General features: G+C 51.5%; 4 protein-coding genes across 4 annotated transcripts; 3 read left to right on the top strand and 1 right to left on the bottom strand.

The window, feature by feature from the left end:
• Positions 1-546: 546 nt before the first annotated feature.
• Positions 547-1,370, top strand: PpBr36_02827 (uncharacterized protein; the record flags this gene model as incomplete). Its single annotated transcript, XM_029890004.1, has 4 exons — positions 547-559; positions 795-863; positions 938-1,173; positions 1,236-1,370. The coding sequence occupies 4 exons, from the start codon at positions 547-549 to the stop codon at positions 1,368-1,370; spliced, it is 453 nt and encodes a 150-aa protein (XP_029752964.1).
• A 399-nt stretch (positions 1,371-1,769) lies between these two features.
• Positions 1,770-2,621, bottom strand: PpBr36_02826 (uncharacterized protein; the record flags this gene model as incomplete). The annotated part of the gene is made up of 2 exons (XM_029890003.1): positions 1,770-2,173; positions 2,264-2,621. 2 exons carry the CDS (start codon positions 2,619-2,621, stop codon positions 1,770-1,772), a joined length of 762 nt encoding a protein of 253 aa, XP_029752963.1.
• Positions 2,622-4,277: 1,656 nt separating this feature from the next.
• On the top strand, positions 4,278-10,685 carry PpBr36_02825 (uncharacterized protein; the record flags this gene model as incomplete). Its single annotated transcript, XM_029890002.1, has 3 exons — positions 4,278-4,451; positions 4,530-10,601; positions 10,659-10,685. 3 exons carry the CDS (start codon positions 4,278-4,280, stop codon positions 10,683-10,685), a joined length of 6,273 nt encoding a protein of 2,090 aa, XP_029752966.1.
• A 796-nt stretch (positions 10,686-11,481) lies between these two features.
• Positions 11,482-13,180, top strand: PpBr36_02824 (uncharacterized protein; the record flags this gene model as incomplete). The annotated part of the gene is made up of 4 exons (XM_029890001.1): positions 11,482-11,811; positions 11,876-11,922; positions 12,006-12,354; positions 12,446-13,180. The coding sequence occupies 4 exons, from the start codon at positions 11,482-11,484 to the stop codon at positions 13,178-13,180; spliced, it is 1,461 nt and encodes a 486-aa protein (XP_029752965.1).
• Between the last annotated feature and the right edge of the window lie 425 nt (positions 13,181-13,605).

Genomic DNA, 13,605 nt, shown 5'->3' with positions numbered 1-13,605 from the left:
GCCATGTTCTATATGAGATTTAGTGCGACTTGCTTGTACGTAATCAAGGCCAATGTGCGTGCGAGCACTTGAAGAAGCTCGGTTTCTTTTTGAGGGAGAGACGTATTGCAGGTCTTAGCACACATGGGGAAGCTCGGAAGCTGATCCCTGTCAACAGCTCTCCGCCAAACGCGCAGCCGCTGGCCCCACATCTCATAAGGTGGTGACATCATATGACAGATGATGCGCCTGCCTCCTTTGACCTCATCGACCTGTAATGGCACGAACTAAACAAGGCTTGTAGCAAGGGTTTTGATCAATGCTTTCGGTTTGTCTTGTCCTCAGGTACCACTTCACTCCCGTGTCTAGCCTGCCTGTGCCGTGTGTGGTAATGAGCGGATGCACTTTGGCAAACATAAAACCCAGCTGCTTGCCCAGATTCCCAAGCCATTCTTTCCTTACCTCCATCACATCATCACACCAGAAGCAAACAAACAAGTTGTTATCTGACTTTACCAACGTTACCAGTTAATTTCACCGATTTTCGAAACTCCAAATCTATTCAAAATGTCTCTTCACTGTAAGCAAGCTTTCTCAAACCACAACCACTCGCCTTTCCGTTTTGAGTGTCCTCGGAAACGATTACACTTTCGAGGGCATGAACCCACTTGACTCGAAGCCATCGGACTATTCCACGAAAACTCAATTTACAGCTCCCGAACCTGTGGCTCATTGATCACATCGGTCAATTCACACGCCTGTGTTTCCAATCGAGTCGACCAATCGAGGCTAACCATTCTATCTCCTCATCGCAGACCTCCCTCCCGTTAAGCCTTCGGCCATTGCCCTCGGCACTGTTTTCTGCCAGACTGCTGAGCTTGCTGGTAAGTCATATCGGACATCAGGAATCGAAAACATCACCAGGCAGGATACTGACGTAACCTATACGCAACCGCAGTCCTCTCCCCCATCTTTGGTGCCACCTACAACCGTGCCAAGGCCGCCAACACCAAGGAGGAGTTCCTTCGCTCAAAGGAGGCCTCCTCTGCTGGAATTGCCTGGGGAACCTCGCTGCTCGGCTCTGCTCTCCAGTCGTACGGTGTCGGCGCCCTCATCAACGCCACTGCCACCCTCAGCTACAAGGGTTCGGCTTACCTCGGTGCTCTGATCTTTATGGCTACCTCTGCCCCTGGCGTACGTTTTACCCCATTCTTGTGCCCATCACCGAATGAATTACACTGACGTTATTTCTACAGTACATCTCGCAAGTCTTCCTGGAGAAGCGCCCGCTTGAGACCGTCGGCGTAAGCGTTGTCGCCAAGCTCATGGAGACTGTTGGCCTTGCCTGCGTTCTGACCTGGTGGGGAACCCGCACCAACCCCTTCGAATAAGCCATTTTAGTCGCACGTTTTGATATGGAGTGGATGAATATGGAGGCCCAGAAAAGGCGTCACGGCTGGATGGAGTTGTCAACTTCGTTATTGTAACCAGGCGTTTTGTTTGATTTACTTTTCCGTAGTTAACAAATAATCAAGATCGAAACAAACCAGATACCAATCGCGGTGATATCGCTGCTCGAATGTATGCATCCTTGGAACACCATTGCAACTGAGTCTCTTCACGCCCAACGAGACGAAATGATTGATTGCTTTGCAAACCTTAGCCAGCAGTTAACAACCGAATGTGAACCCACCTGAACGCCCAAAATGTACATCATAAACACCATTCCCAGTTTTTGTGCTGACTAGCCAATTCGGCTACCCAACTCATCCCAACACACAGACTGATCCTCATAGGAGTCCCCTGAGTTGCTTTGCAAATTCTTTCTGTGCCGTGCTAACCAGCTCCTTGTACACCTTGGGGTAGTCATCCTCTTCACCATCCTCATCGATTGCGTCCTTCTTCTTCTTATCCGCCTCCCGCTTCCTGCCTTGAGCCAGGAGCATCACCACAGACGTGGGACGCTTCGTCCTGGCCGCAGCACCAAGCTCGGCACGCGAGGGAACAAATAGGTAAGGAACATTGCGCTCCTCGCAGTAGACGGGCAGGTGCATGATGACCTCAGCAGGTGAGATGTCCCCTGCGATTATGACGACGCCCGGAACTTCGGTAGTAGTGGCGGTTTTGGTGGGTGCTTTCCGAAGGGCCTTGTTGACCTCTTTTACACCTCGGAGGAGAGCATGCTTCTTGGTAGCTGTTGGGTGTGACAAGTTATTAGCAATGACTTACTCCCTAGTACTTTGTTTTTTTCTTGACCAAGCATGACCAGCAGGCTCCATCTTACCCTTCTTTATCGCCTTCAAGACCTTCTTCTGGACTTTGTCGTCGGCCAGAGGTAGCGCAAATGGCACCAGCGCACCCTTAGGCAGCTCGCCCTTGGCAACAATAGCCTTGGCCTCGTCCATCTCCTCGTCCGATTCGGCATCGTCGACGGCGGGAGTCTTGACTGCCGAGCTGGCGGCCGATGCTTGCAGGTGCTCGTCAATCGCGCTTGCGAGACGCTCCTTGCTCTTCTTGTCCTTTTTGTCCTTCTTTGAAGACTTGGAGACGCCATCCTTTTCGCTGCGCTTCTTCTCTTTCTTTTCCTTCTTCAGCCTGGCCGCCTCGTCGCCGGCGACATCCTTCTTCTTGTCTGAGCCCATTGTTGTCGGTTTATCGGAGAGGCTTTGCTTTTTGAAGAAAAAAAAAATCGTGATCTGGCAAATACCACAAGCCCCAAGATCAGCGGCGGGGGCGGATACGAGTATTATTGAGGCTGTTTGTACAAGAAATACACGCCTCTTTTTCTTACGCCGGCGAGCTTATCTTGAACTTTTAGAGCTAGGCGCGTTGGTGTCTGCGAACTTTTTTTTTTTTTTTTGATCGGTAAAATTTTGATCCCACATCAATTCCCCACACAAAGCGCCTCCCAATTGGGACGGTGCTGTACACTGTCTATGTACTGTACTCTCGCCAAGGTGTATCAGTTTCCACCCTCGAGGTTGCCTTGTCCCTCATTTCAAAAAGAGCCTTTCTAGAAGTTATCCAGTCTCGCAATTCCAGACGATACAGTCACAGTGAAGACTGATGATGTGATTCAGGTCAAATGGATGAAGGACTGAGTACCTCATAGAGTTCAACACTTTAATACTGAGGAATAAATAAGAGACCACGCCAACTAGCCCACTGCCCACCAAATAAATAATGAATTCATAGACTCAACATGAGAAAGTGCACAAATTCCATTACTATTACGGGACAATCCGATATATGACTTATGCTCAGTCAATGAATGGTCTGTTCCACCACAACAGGATTGCACGCATTTACTTTCCATCCATTGGGCCTGACTTCGTCCCAATTTTCAGCGGCGCTGGGCTGGTAATACACATCTAAAAAAGGCATCGCTCGCCGGTTTGACTGCATCATCTGCTCAGTTGCTTGTAGTTACCTACTACGTATTGTAAGACAGACTGGTGAGTTTGGGAAGGTATTGGGCCCTGAAGCTGGGGGTGGGGAATGTGTTCGGGTCGCGCACTGATTCTCGATAAGCCGGCGTTGCCATGATTGCAGGGATCAAATGATGGCAGCGAGGCGGGGCGGGGATCCCATGACGGTTAGTGGGGACCGCCGTTTAGTACAGCGTCACGAGTGTCCCATGGATCCAAGGGGAGTCAGTCGGTGGTTTGAAGCACCCATACTCCTGGCGGGATTTGGAGAGCAGCCTCTTTGTCACAGTGGAGGCGAGTGAGTATACTGCCTATCCTATTCGTACTAACTAACAAATGGGCAGGATGCTGGACCCTGCATCTCCCGTGACTACACTTGTGTCTCTCCTAATCATCAACAAACTCGTGCACGTCCAGTTTTATGACCCTCCCACTTTAGGGGTCAGGTACCCAAACTGACTTGATCCCAACCATTTCTTTCCCTTGCATCATCCTTTTACAACTGCTACGCTCTCACCGACGTCTTTCAGGCGCCACTCTGTTAGCCTATTGTGTTATCTCAGGTACCTACATATTAAACAACGCAGCTCCATCCTACACAGCTGTATCTATCCATGATCGTTATCCGAGTAAACGCATCTGCCGTCACGTCATCGCATGCGTCCATGCTGTGAACGAACCGAACATGACAAGCCCCGCAACTCTATATCCAGACCTCCCATCACCTGAGGCTGCAGTCTATCGCTTCCAACCTGTGGGTTGACCACGGCTCCGGCCCTTCTTTTCTGGAAACTCCAAACGCCTCAACACACATAATCGTCTAGCAACCACTCGCGAGGCCCGCGGCGGCCTGGCAGCCAGCACGACGAGATGGCGAGCCTCTTCCAGTCCTTTCGGGGCTCGGCCATGCCTAAGCGACTGCTTCGCTACGCCCTTGCACGCCTCGACCTGCTCGACTCTGACGCACTTGACCTTGACAATCTAGATCTCGCCATCGGCCGGAATACCGTGTTGGAATTTCGTGATGTTGGCATCAAGCTTCCGGTGCGTCTGCGCTTGGAATCACCATGGCTTCGCTCTTCTTGGTCCGCATTATACTAATCACGTAAACTCAACTTGCAGAAACTGGCTAAACTCCTTGGCCTGCCGCCCACGTTCACACTGCTAAAAGCCAGGGTTGTCCTGCTCCGTATAACGATTCCGATGGACATTTACAGCAGCTCTCTGAAAATCGAGGTAGACAGGGTTGATGTCCAGCTTAAGGTGGAGTCCAAGGACGACATCGATGCACGATCCCGGACTACAACACGAGGACCTACAGATGTGGTGCCTAACACCGTTGATTTGGCCCAGTCTTTCTTGGAACACCAGTCACCGAAAGAGAAGGAGGAGTTGGAAGCAGCCCTTGCCGCCGAGACGCAAGACGTCGGGGCTTCCCTCGTGCTCGACGAGGACGAAGACGACGAAGACGAGGGTAGCTATGGAACAGGTCAGGCCCTCTCCCTGCCTGCCTTCCTTGCCAACTTTCTCCAGGGTATCGTGGATCGCACTCAAATACAGATTCGAGGGGTTACCTTTCAGCTTGATGTCAGTGTTCCTTTGGAACCAAACGTGACTGCCCCGGATGTTGTCACTGTGAAGCTTTCACTCGGCCAGATCGATGTTGAAGGGGTAACCACAAGCCTCGGACCACACGAAGAAGATCGTCCCAAGATTGTTCATAAAGAGGGCAAGCGTCATGTGTCCCTGCAGGACATCACCGCATTCCTCATCTCTGAAGCGAATGTATTCTCAACTTTTGAGAGGACCGCGTCTGTTCCACCTTCACTCAGCCCACAATCTTCAGCTGCGTCGGCCCTGAGAAGTCCGGTCTCGCGAGAATCCTCCATGTCTTTCCAAGAGCAAGAACTTGAGGGGCGGTCGACGCAGGTTCCTGGGTTTGAAGACAATCAGGGGGATAGTGAGGTTGCACTCAATATACCCTATGAGCTGAGTGATGAGGATTGTGACCAAGAACCCGGGAACGAGACAGCAGCGTCATCAATGTCTACACCAAGGGCCTCGATCCTCCAAGACTTCTTCACACATCGAGACGAGTCTTTCCCGCAAAGTTCTACGCCATATACGGCAGTGGCATCTGATACACATCTTGCTGCGGACCAATCGAATGAAAGGCCACCACAGTCTTCACCTAGTTTAACCACCCACAACCCAATATCCCTGACCAACTCGGTACTCTCGAATTCCAGCAGTGGAAGTTCAGGCCAAGAAGCCACTGAAGACCTCACTGAATCACATCTTTACACGCATGAGGACGCAGAAAGCATGTACATGAGCGCCTTTTCCCAGCATGAGCCCACCACGCAAAGCGTGGTGCAGAATGAGTTAGGTGAAAATGACTTAACAGTAGGGGCATCCTCGCCCCAAGGAACCAGAGATGAACAAAGTTCATCGCTGGGCGCACCGTACGATCTCCAAGATTCTCAAGTTTCTTCAACAAGTGAGCTTCGAGGGCTGGAGGTCTCGCCGGGCTTGGATACATCAACAGTATCGGAACAAAGTGATTCCAGTCCTGCCCCAATCAATCCAGCTTCGCCGCACGCAAATATCGAAGCACGGGCAAAGTCGTCAATTCAGGGAGAGCGACATGATAGGGAATCACAATCACAGAACGAGTGCCCAACCCCCCGTGAGCCAACCCGACTTGCTAAGAAGGTGCTGGCCCTCGACACCCTTTCTCTTTACTTGCCCTCATCACAAAAGAGTGTACACGTTGTCCCGCTTGACGGGGATTCGTCATCTGGTGAACCTCAACCCCTGAGCCCCAACCTTGCCAGTTCTGCATTCCCTCATATCCCTGGTGCGTTCGGTGCGAGTACCTCATTGCCTCCTATTCCCTCTCCAATGAGTTCTACACCCATCGAAGTGGGTAACCAAGAACCCAACGACGGTATTCTTGAAGCAATCTTGTCTCCCGTCAGCATCCAATTCGATGCCTCTATTGGTTTTATTCTAGCGATGGTGGTTTCAAAATTGCTCGGGGCAATTAGTCCTAGCAAGCAGGAACCAGCCCAAGAGACAACGACGGCCAACACCAACGCAACGAACGACGCAACGCCTCACCAAGCCGTCAAAATCACGTTGCAGGCAGTTTCTGTATTATTCTTGGAGCGACTAGGTGGCGTCTCTGAAGCATCAGACAGCATTTTTGGCGTACGCACTTCAAATTTCGATGCAGATATACTTCTGCAAGCGCAGCTGCGAAATGTTCAGTGTTTGCATTCGTCAGACGAAACCACGATCGATACCGAAAGCTTTACCTTTGGATACGCTGGAGACGATAACCACATCATCTCATTTGACAGGAGCAAGGAGATGATGGCCTCCATCAAAGATGCTATACCATCATCAGGTTCGGAAATTTCCGTAAAGCTTCAGAAGGCGGCGCCGTCTTCCAAAATTGAAATTGCAACGTTGCCGCTTCAGATACGCCTCGATCTTCGCCGTCTAGACGAGACCTTCAGCTGGTTTGGTGGTTTGAGTAGCTTCCTTAACATGGGATCTTCCATCGCCTCCATCAATGGCATCGGCAACTCCCAGCCCGCAAAGCCGCAAGCACGTCCGGCCTCCCGAGGCGTCAAGTTTGACACTCCCATAAATCCAGACGATCGCTCCGCTACATCTGACAACAAGATAAATATGCGTATCAACGCGGTGCGAATGGATTTGATAGGCAAGGATTGCAACGTTGTTTTAGAGACTAGCGCATTCAAGCTTGTGAGCCGAGATGAGGGCATCGGCATCGCCTTGCGCAAAATTCAAGTCCATGGACCGTACTCTGACGAAAGCGGCCCCCATCCACCGATTTCAGTTACAATCACCGGGACGCGAGTTGAGTATTCGATGGCTCCCAAGGAGGCTGATTTAGAGCGTCTTTTGGAATTGATATCTCCGTCAAAGCTCAGAGACACCCCAGATGATGATGAGATCATGGTCGACACCCTCCTTCGGCAGAGAAGAAAGGGCTCGGTCCTGCGACTCAAATTTGACAATGTAGCTGCTGACATTTCGAATATTCCGCTTCTTGGCTGCTTGCCATCTCTTGGTGAAGATCTCGCCCGACTAGGAACTGTTGCAAAGTATCTCCCTGAGGACGATCGGCCGGGCCTGATGTCACTGGTCCTTGTGCGGAATGCGCACGTTTCTGTTGATGTCGGTGGGAGATTTGGTGTCATTGCAGCTTCAATGACTCATCTCGATGTGGCGCATGTTACTGTACCGTCGCTGTTGGCGGTAGCAGCGAGATCTCTCGAGGTCAACCGCAACCAAATAGAAGAGCTGGTGGGGTCTTCACTTTTGGCGTCACATGGCGACGAGGAGACGCCTGTTCTGGTGGTACGTCTAATCGGAGGTACTGTTGAGCCTACCATAACAGTAAAACTCCGCGGGCTCAATGTCGAGTACAGGGTTCCCACGATCATCGACCTCTTGAATCTCAGCAAAGATGCGACTCCGCAAGATTTCGAAGCGAGCCTTGCCGCATCCGTTGCTCACTTGGGCGAACAGGCTCACGTTGCTATCGTGGGGACATCTGTTATAACGGCAGACTCGACAGCTATGGGGCAGGGTCGGCAAAAGATGCCTGTCGTTCAATTATACTTCCTTGATTGCGTGGTTGGTCTCAATCCTCTCGCAATGACTTCCAAGATGGGCATTGTCCTTTCGGACAGTTGTCTCAAGGTTTGGCTAGAGGAGAAAGGCGATGCCAAAGCAACGTGGCATATCAAGCAGGCATCCATACTCTTGATTGACGATGTTGCTCTCCTTGACCCTGAAGGCAAGCAAAACCTCAAAAGACATGTACAGCGACCGTCAGATCCCGCCAGCACCAAAATTTGGGATATGGACTCTGTGTTATGTGCTCAAGGATTCGTTAGCATCAGCCAGATCCGCGCTGCTATCATAAGGGTAAAAGCCATACAGGACGAGGATGGACAGCGACTTATTGACGTGGAGGTTCAAGACAACTTCCTTGTTCTCGAGACATGTGCCGACTCCACTCAAACTTTGATCAGTTTAGGCAACGCTCTAAAACCTCCGACACCACCCAGCAAGGAGAACAAGTTCAAAACAGAGATCGTTCCTATCGAAGATATGCTAGCATCCATTTCACAGGATGCATTCGGGAAAGCCGAAGGAGACTACAACTTCGACGATGACTTTGGAGAGCCCGAGGATTCTGGTTGGACCGAGGATGATCTTGACGAAGACTTGGATATAATGGGTACCTTGGGGTCGCAAGACGGTGGACAGAACACACGGCAGCTGCTGTTCGACGCTACTTCATCTTCAATGATGTCGGATCGCACAACAACGCAATACGCCAACGACGAGGTCATATTCAGCGGTTTCAGCGAGAACCCCAGCCACGCCAACAGCCCCGATATGTCTGTCGAGAATGCCTTCTTTGCATCCGTCCCTGCCAGCGAAACCCCACAGCCCGAGTGGAAGTCAGCAAAGATGCGGGAAGTTGTGCCCAAGGAGGCGAAAGTAAAGAAGTATCCCCTAAAAATAAAGATTAGGGATATGCACCTCATCTGGAACTTGTATGACGGATACGACTGGCAGCGGACAAGGGAGACTATCGGCAAGACTGTGGAGGAAATTCAGGCAAAAGCATATGAACGAAGAGCACGGATGGACAGGCGAATGGGCTATCATGAAGAAGACGGCCTTGAGGAGGAAGCTGTGAGTGACTTCCTGTTCAACTCGATCTACATCGGGATTCCTTCGCATCAGGACCCTCGGGAACTCTCGCAAAACATCAACCAAGAGCTGTACGGCATCAACCCTTCCGATACAGAATCGGTCGCGACGACAGCATTTACCACTACCACCAGCCGTGTGGGTGGAACCTCTCGACCAAAAGGGAAAAGGCTGAAGCTCACCCGGAGTAAGCACCACAAGATCACGTTTGAGCTCAGTGGAGTCAACGCAGTAGTGCGACTGCTAGAGCCCGGATCGGAGGAGACACAAAGTTTGATCAGAGTACACATCCGCGATCTCGACGTGTACGATCACGTGCCCACGTCTACTTGGAAGAGGTTTGCAATGTACGATGAGGATCATGGCCCGCGCGAGATGGGCGTCCCCATGGTCGATCTCAAGGTGCGCATCGTCAGGCCTGTGCTTGACGTCACTGCCGAGGAAATCGTGATGTTTGTGAATGTTCTTCCGCTGCGACTGCATGTCGACCAGGACGCTTTGGATTTCATAACGCGCTTTTTCGGGTTCAAAGATGACACAATCAAGACGACAAGCTCTCCTAGCGACGTACCCTTTATCCAGCGCGCTGAGATTTACGACATACCTGTCAAGCTCGACTTCAAACCCAAGCGCGTCGATTACGCAGGCATTCGGTCCGGTCGCACCACTGAGTTTATGAACTTCATCATTCTTGACAACGCGAGCATGGTGATGCGGCATGCCATTATTTATGGGGCATTAGGTTTCGAGCGATTCGGTGAGATGCTGAATGATGTTTGGATGCCAGAGATCAAGCGTCATCAGCTGCCTGGTGTTCTCGCCGGTCTAGCACCAGTACGGTCGCTTGTTGATGTTGGCAGTGGTTTCCGTCACCTCTACGAAATTCCCATCCGCGAGTACAAACGGAATGGTCGAGTTGTTCGCTCGATTGGGAAAGGCGCGGCGGCTTTTGCCCGCACTACTGGCACTGAGTTGATTAAACTTGGGGCAAAGGTGGCGATTGGGACGCAAAACATGCTTCAGGGTGCCGAGGGCCTTCTCGTCGAAACTCCAGAGCAGAATAGGTATGGAGGTGCGGGGCCGTCTACGGTGCAAAGAGCCGGCGAATGGGAGGAGATCGACGACTCGGAAGAGGATACCCGCCACCAAATTTCACTGTATGCAAACCAGCCCACTGGTGTTATCCAAGGGCTACGCCATGGGTACAGAAGTCTTAGCCGCGACATTAGTATCGCACGTCAGGCCATCATTGCGGTCCCAGGTGAAGTGAGGGAGAGCTCAAGTGCGACAGGTGCGGCAAAGGCCGTTCTTGAAAAGGCGCCTATTTTCATCTTCAGGCCCGCAATAGGGGCTACCAAGGCAATTGGTCAAACACTTCTGGGGGCGACAAACAGCCTGGATCCGCAGAATCTTCGGCGCATGGATAATGTGAGTCTGCCGAACCCCTTTTTCGACATTAGGCAAGTACTGACTTTGCTTGGGCAGAAATACAAACCGGACCCTAAATCCTAGCGGGCGGGACGGGAATGTGGACTGACTGCCTGGGTGTGCTAGCATGTGATGACCTTGTTCTTTTTTTTTTTTTTTTTTTCTCTCTCTCTCTCTCTCTCTCTCTCTCTCTCTCTCTCTCTCTCTCTCTCTCTCTCTCTCTCTCTCTCTTCCTCCCTTCTCAGGCGGAGCTCTACGGAAATGTAGGCTCTTATACTGGGGAAGCTATCATTCTTTCAGACTGCTTTTTCTCGAGTATGTGAGCGATACGAATAGGGCGTTCTAGGAATTATATCGGCGGGTTGCCCGTTATTTGCTGTATTTCCTTTGTTTTCGCATTAGATACGGCGTCATCACGTTCCTGGGCGGGTAGGAGTACTGGGCATATCTCGTTTTGATTTTGTACAAGATGCAGATTGTTAACATAGAAGAACAAACTATTGCCCTAGTATTTTCAAGGTTTTGACGATTGTTGACCAAGTACTATCAGGGCGCCTATAGTTTCTTGGACGACGCTCGTGTGGTTCATTAACAAGCATGCTTGTTGGTGGCAATCACGGTAGGTGCATTTGTAGCCACAACGGACCGGGCTTTTTGACAAATTCAAAGGCTGGGAGGCACATATAAGTAGCACTATCGTCAGTATAGACTTCAACACCTAGGTATGCCCTTCCTAGTTTTTCGCTTAGCCCAGCTGAGTGACACTGTAGGGCTTTCCTCTATAAATACGCGCGAGCGGTTCCCACTTTCTCTCGATTGTCTTTTTTTTTTTTTTTTTTTTTTTTTTTCCCTGTTCCCCCAGATCAACCAGTGACAAAACATGTCAGACCTCAAGGCAACCGTCAGTGAGACCCCTCAGGGGTTCCATGTAGAAGGTTACGAAAAGATTGAGTACGACTTTACCTTTGTGGACGGCGTTTTCGACGTCAACAACCCGGGCCTAGCCAACTGTTACAAGAAATGGGGTCGCGTCCTGGCCGTCACCGACAAGAACATCTTCAGCATCTACGGCAAGCGGATGGAGGCCTACTTTCGGCACTATGACCTAGACCTTAGCGTCAAGCAGACCTCCATCGGCGAGAAGGCCAAGACCATTGACACTTATCTGAGCATCTGCGATGCCATGACCGACTTTGGAATTATCCGCAAGGTGTGTCTCCACTCACATCAAAGATAGTATTTGATGATAAGATAACTTACAAGGGAGAAAACAGGAACCCGTCCTTGTGGTGGGTGGAGGGCTGGTCACGGATGTGGCAGGGTAAGCAGTTTTTTGACCAGTCCACCCCCTTTCGACTTGATGGATGCGAACAAAGAAGTGACTTTTTTTCTTTTCTTTTCTAGATTCGCCTGTGCATCATACCGTCGCAACACCAATTTCATCCGCATCCCCACCACAGTCATCGGCCTCATCGACGCCAGTGTCAGCATCAAGGTGGCCGTCAACCATGGCCGCTACAAGAACCGCCTGGGCGCCTACCACGCACCCATACACACCTTCCTCGACTTTACATTTCTGCGCACTCTTCCCATCTCCCAGGTTCGCAACGGCTTTGCTGAGCTGATCAAGATCTCGAGCTGCGCCCACCTGCAAGTGTTTGACCTGCTCGACAAGTACTGCGAGCAGCTCATCGAGTCCAAGTTTGGCCGGGCGGATGGTGCGCCGGCCGAGGTGCGCAGCGCTGCCGATATTGTGAGTTGACTGTCCACCGGGGTCCTTTTTCTTTTGATGGCCGCCTGTCTCCGCAAGACCCCTGCTAACAATGTTATCCCCCGTCATAAAGATTAATCGCGAGGGAATCTTTGAGATGCTCAAGCTCGAGTCGCCCAACCTGCACGAAATCGGCCTGGACCGCGTCATTGCCTACGGCCACACCTGGTCTCCCTTGCACGAGCTCATGCCCGAGACGCCTCTGCGCCACGGTCACGCAATCTCGATTGACATGGCGTACACGGCCACCCTCGCCAACACCCAGGGCATGCTCAAGGACGCCGAGCACAGGCGCCTCTTGGACCTGTTTAGCCGTGCCGGTTTATCCATCGACCACCCGATGTTCGACGAGGAGGTGCTCGAGAAGGGCACCGCTGCCATCCTCAAGACCCGCGACGGCAAGCTGCGCCTGGCCGTGCCCAATCCGCTCGGCAGCTGTACGTTCCTCAATGACTTGTCGGCTGAGACGCTGAACGACGCGCTCAAGAAGCACAAGGCCATCTGCAAGACGTACCCCCGCGGAGGCGAGGGCCTCGAGGCCTACGTGGACGCGAGCGACACTGGTTATACGGATAACGCCACCGAAGACCTGTCCGTCGAAGCTGCTGCCGCGCAGGCTGGTGTCATCAGCGAGCCGCAGGCTGTTAATGGCGGCTTGAAGGATGTCAACGGCCACGGCAACAAAACTGTCAAAAATGGTGTCGTGCCCAATTTTGGCGCTATCAAGACTGGAATTGACGTTAACGGCCACGGTTTGAACGGGCTAGAGCAGAAGCCACTGGTTGACGGCGTCAAGTCTGGCTATTGATGAATGATGATGACAATGATGGGCAGTCAGGCGTTGTTCGGGTTTAGCAATAGGCTATCTGCATGCTCGCTTCTATAGTATCGAGAATATTTGTATTTGGATGATGGAAGTATCATTAATTGGGAAACACGCCCTTCGGTGAAAGACATGAAACTCCCTTTTTTTTTTCGGGCTGGGAGATAAATTTCATAGCAGCATGCATAGTGTCAATATACGAAGCAAATTGGACACCACAATCTACTGTTCTCGCATAATAGCATAGATCGGTTCCTGAGCTCGTCGGGCGATAAATCCCAAAATCTGGCGACGATCAGGGTCCTCGGACTTGATCTGACGAGGGCAGGCATCCCTGGGCCAGAGGTAAGCGCAAGAGTGCCTCGGCTGGATGGTTGCGGGGGTCCTCGGGGGCGCAGCCGTTAGTAAGG

This window comes from Pyricularia pennisetigena, chromosome 3 (assembly GCF_004337985.1).
Source record: "Pyricularia pennisetigena strain Br36 chromosome 3, whole genome shotgun sequence".
NCBI classification, from domain to species: Eukaryota; Fungi; Ascomycota; class Sordariomycetes; order Magnaporthales; family Pyriculariaceae; genus Pyricularia; species Pyricularia pennisetigena.
The sequence above is the reverse complement of the archived record's forward strand: the minus strand, read 5'-3'. Positions and strand labels throughout refer to the sequence as shown.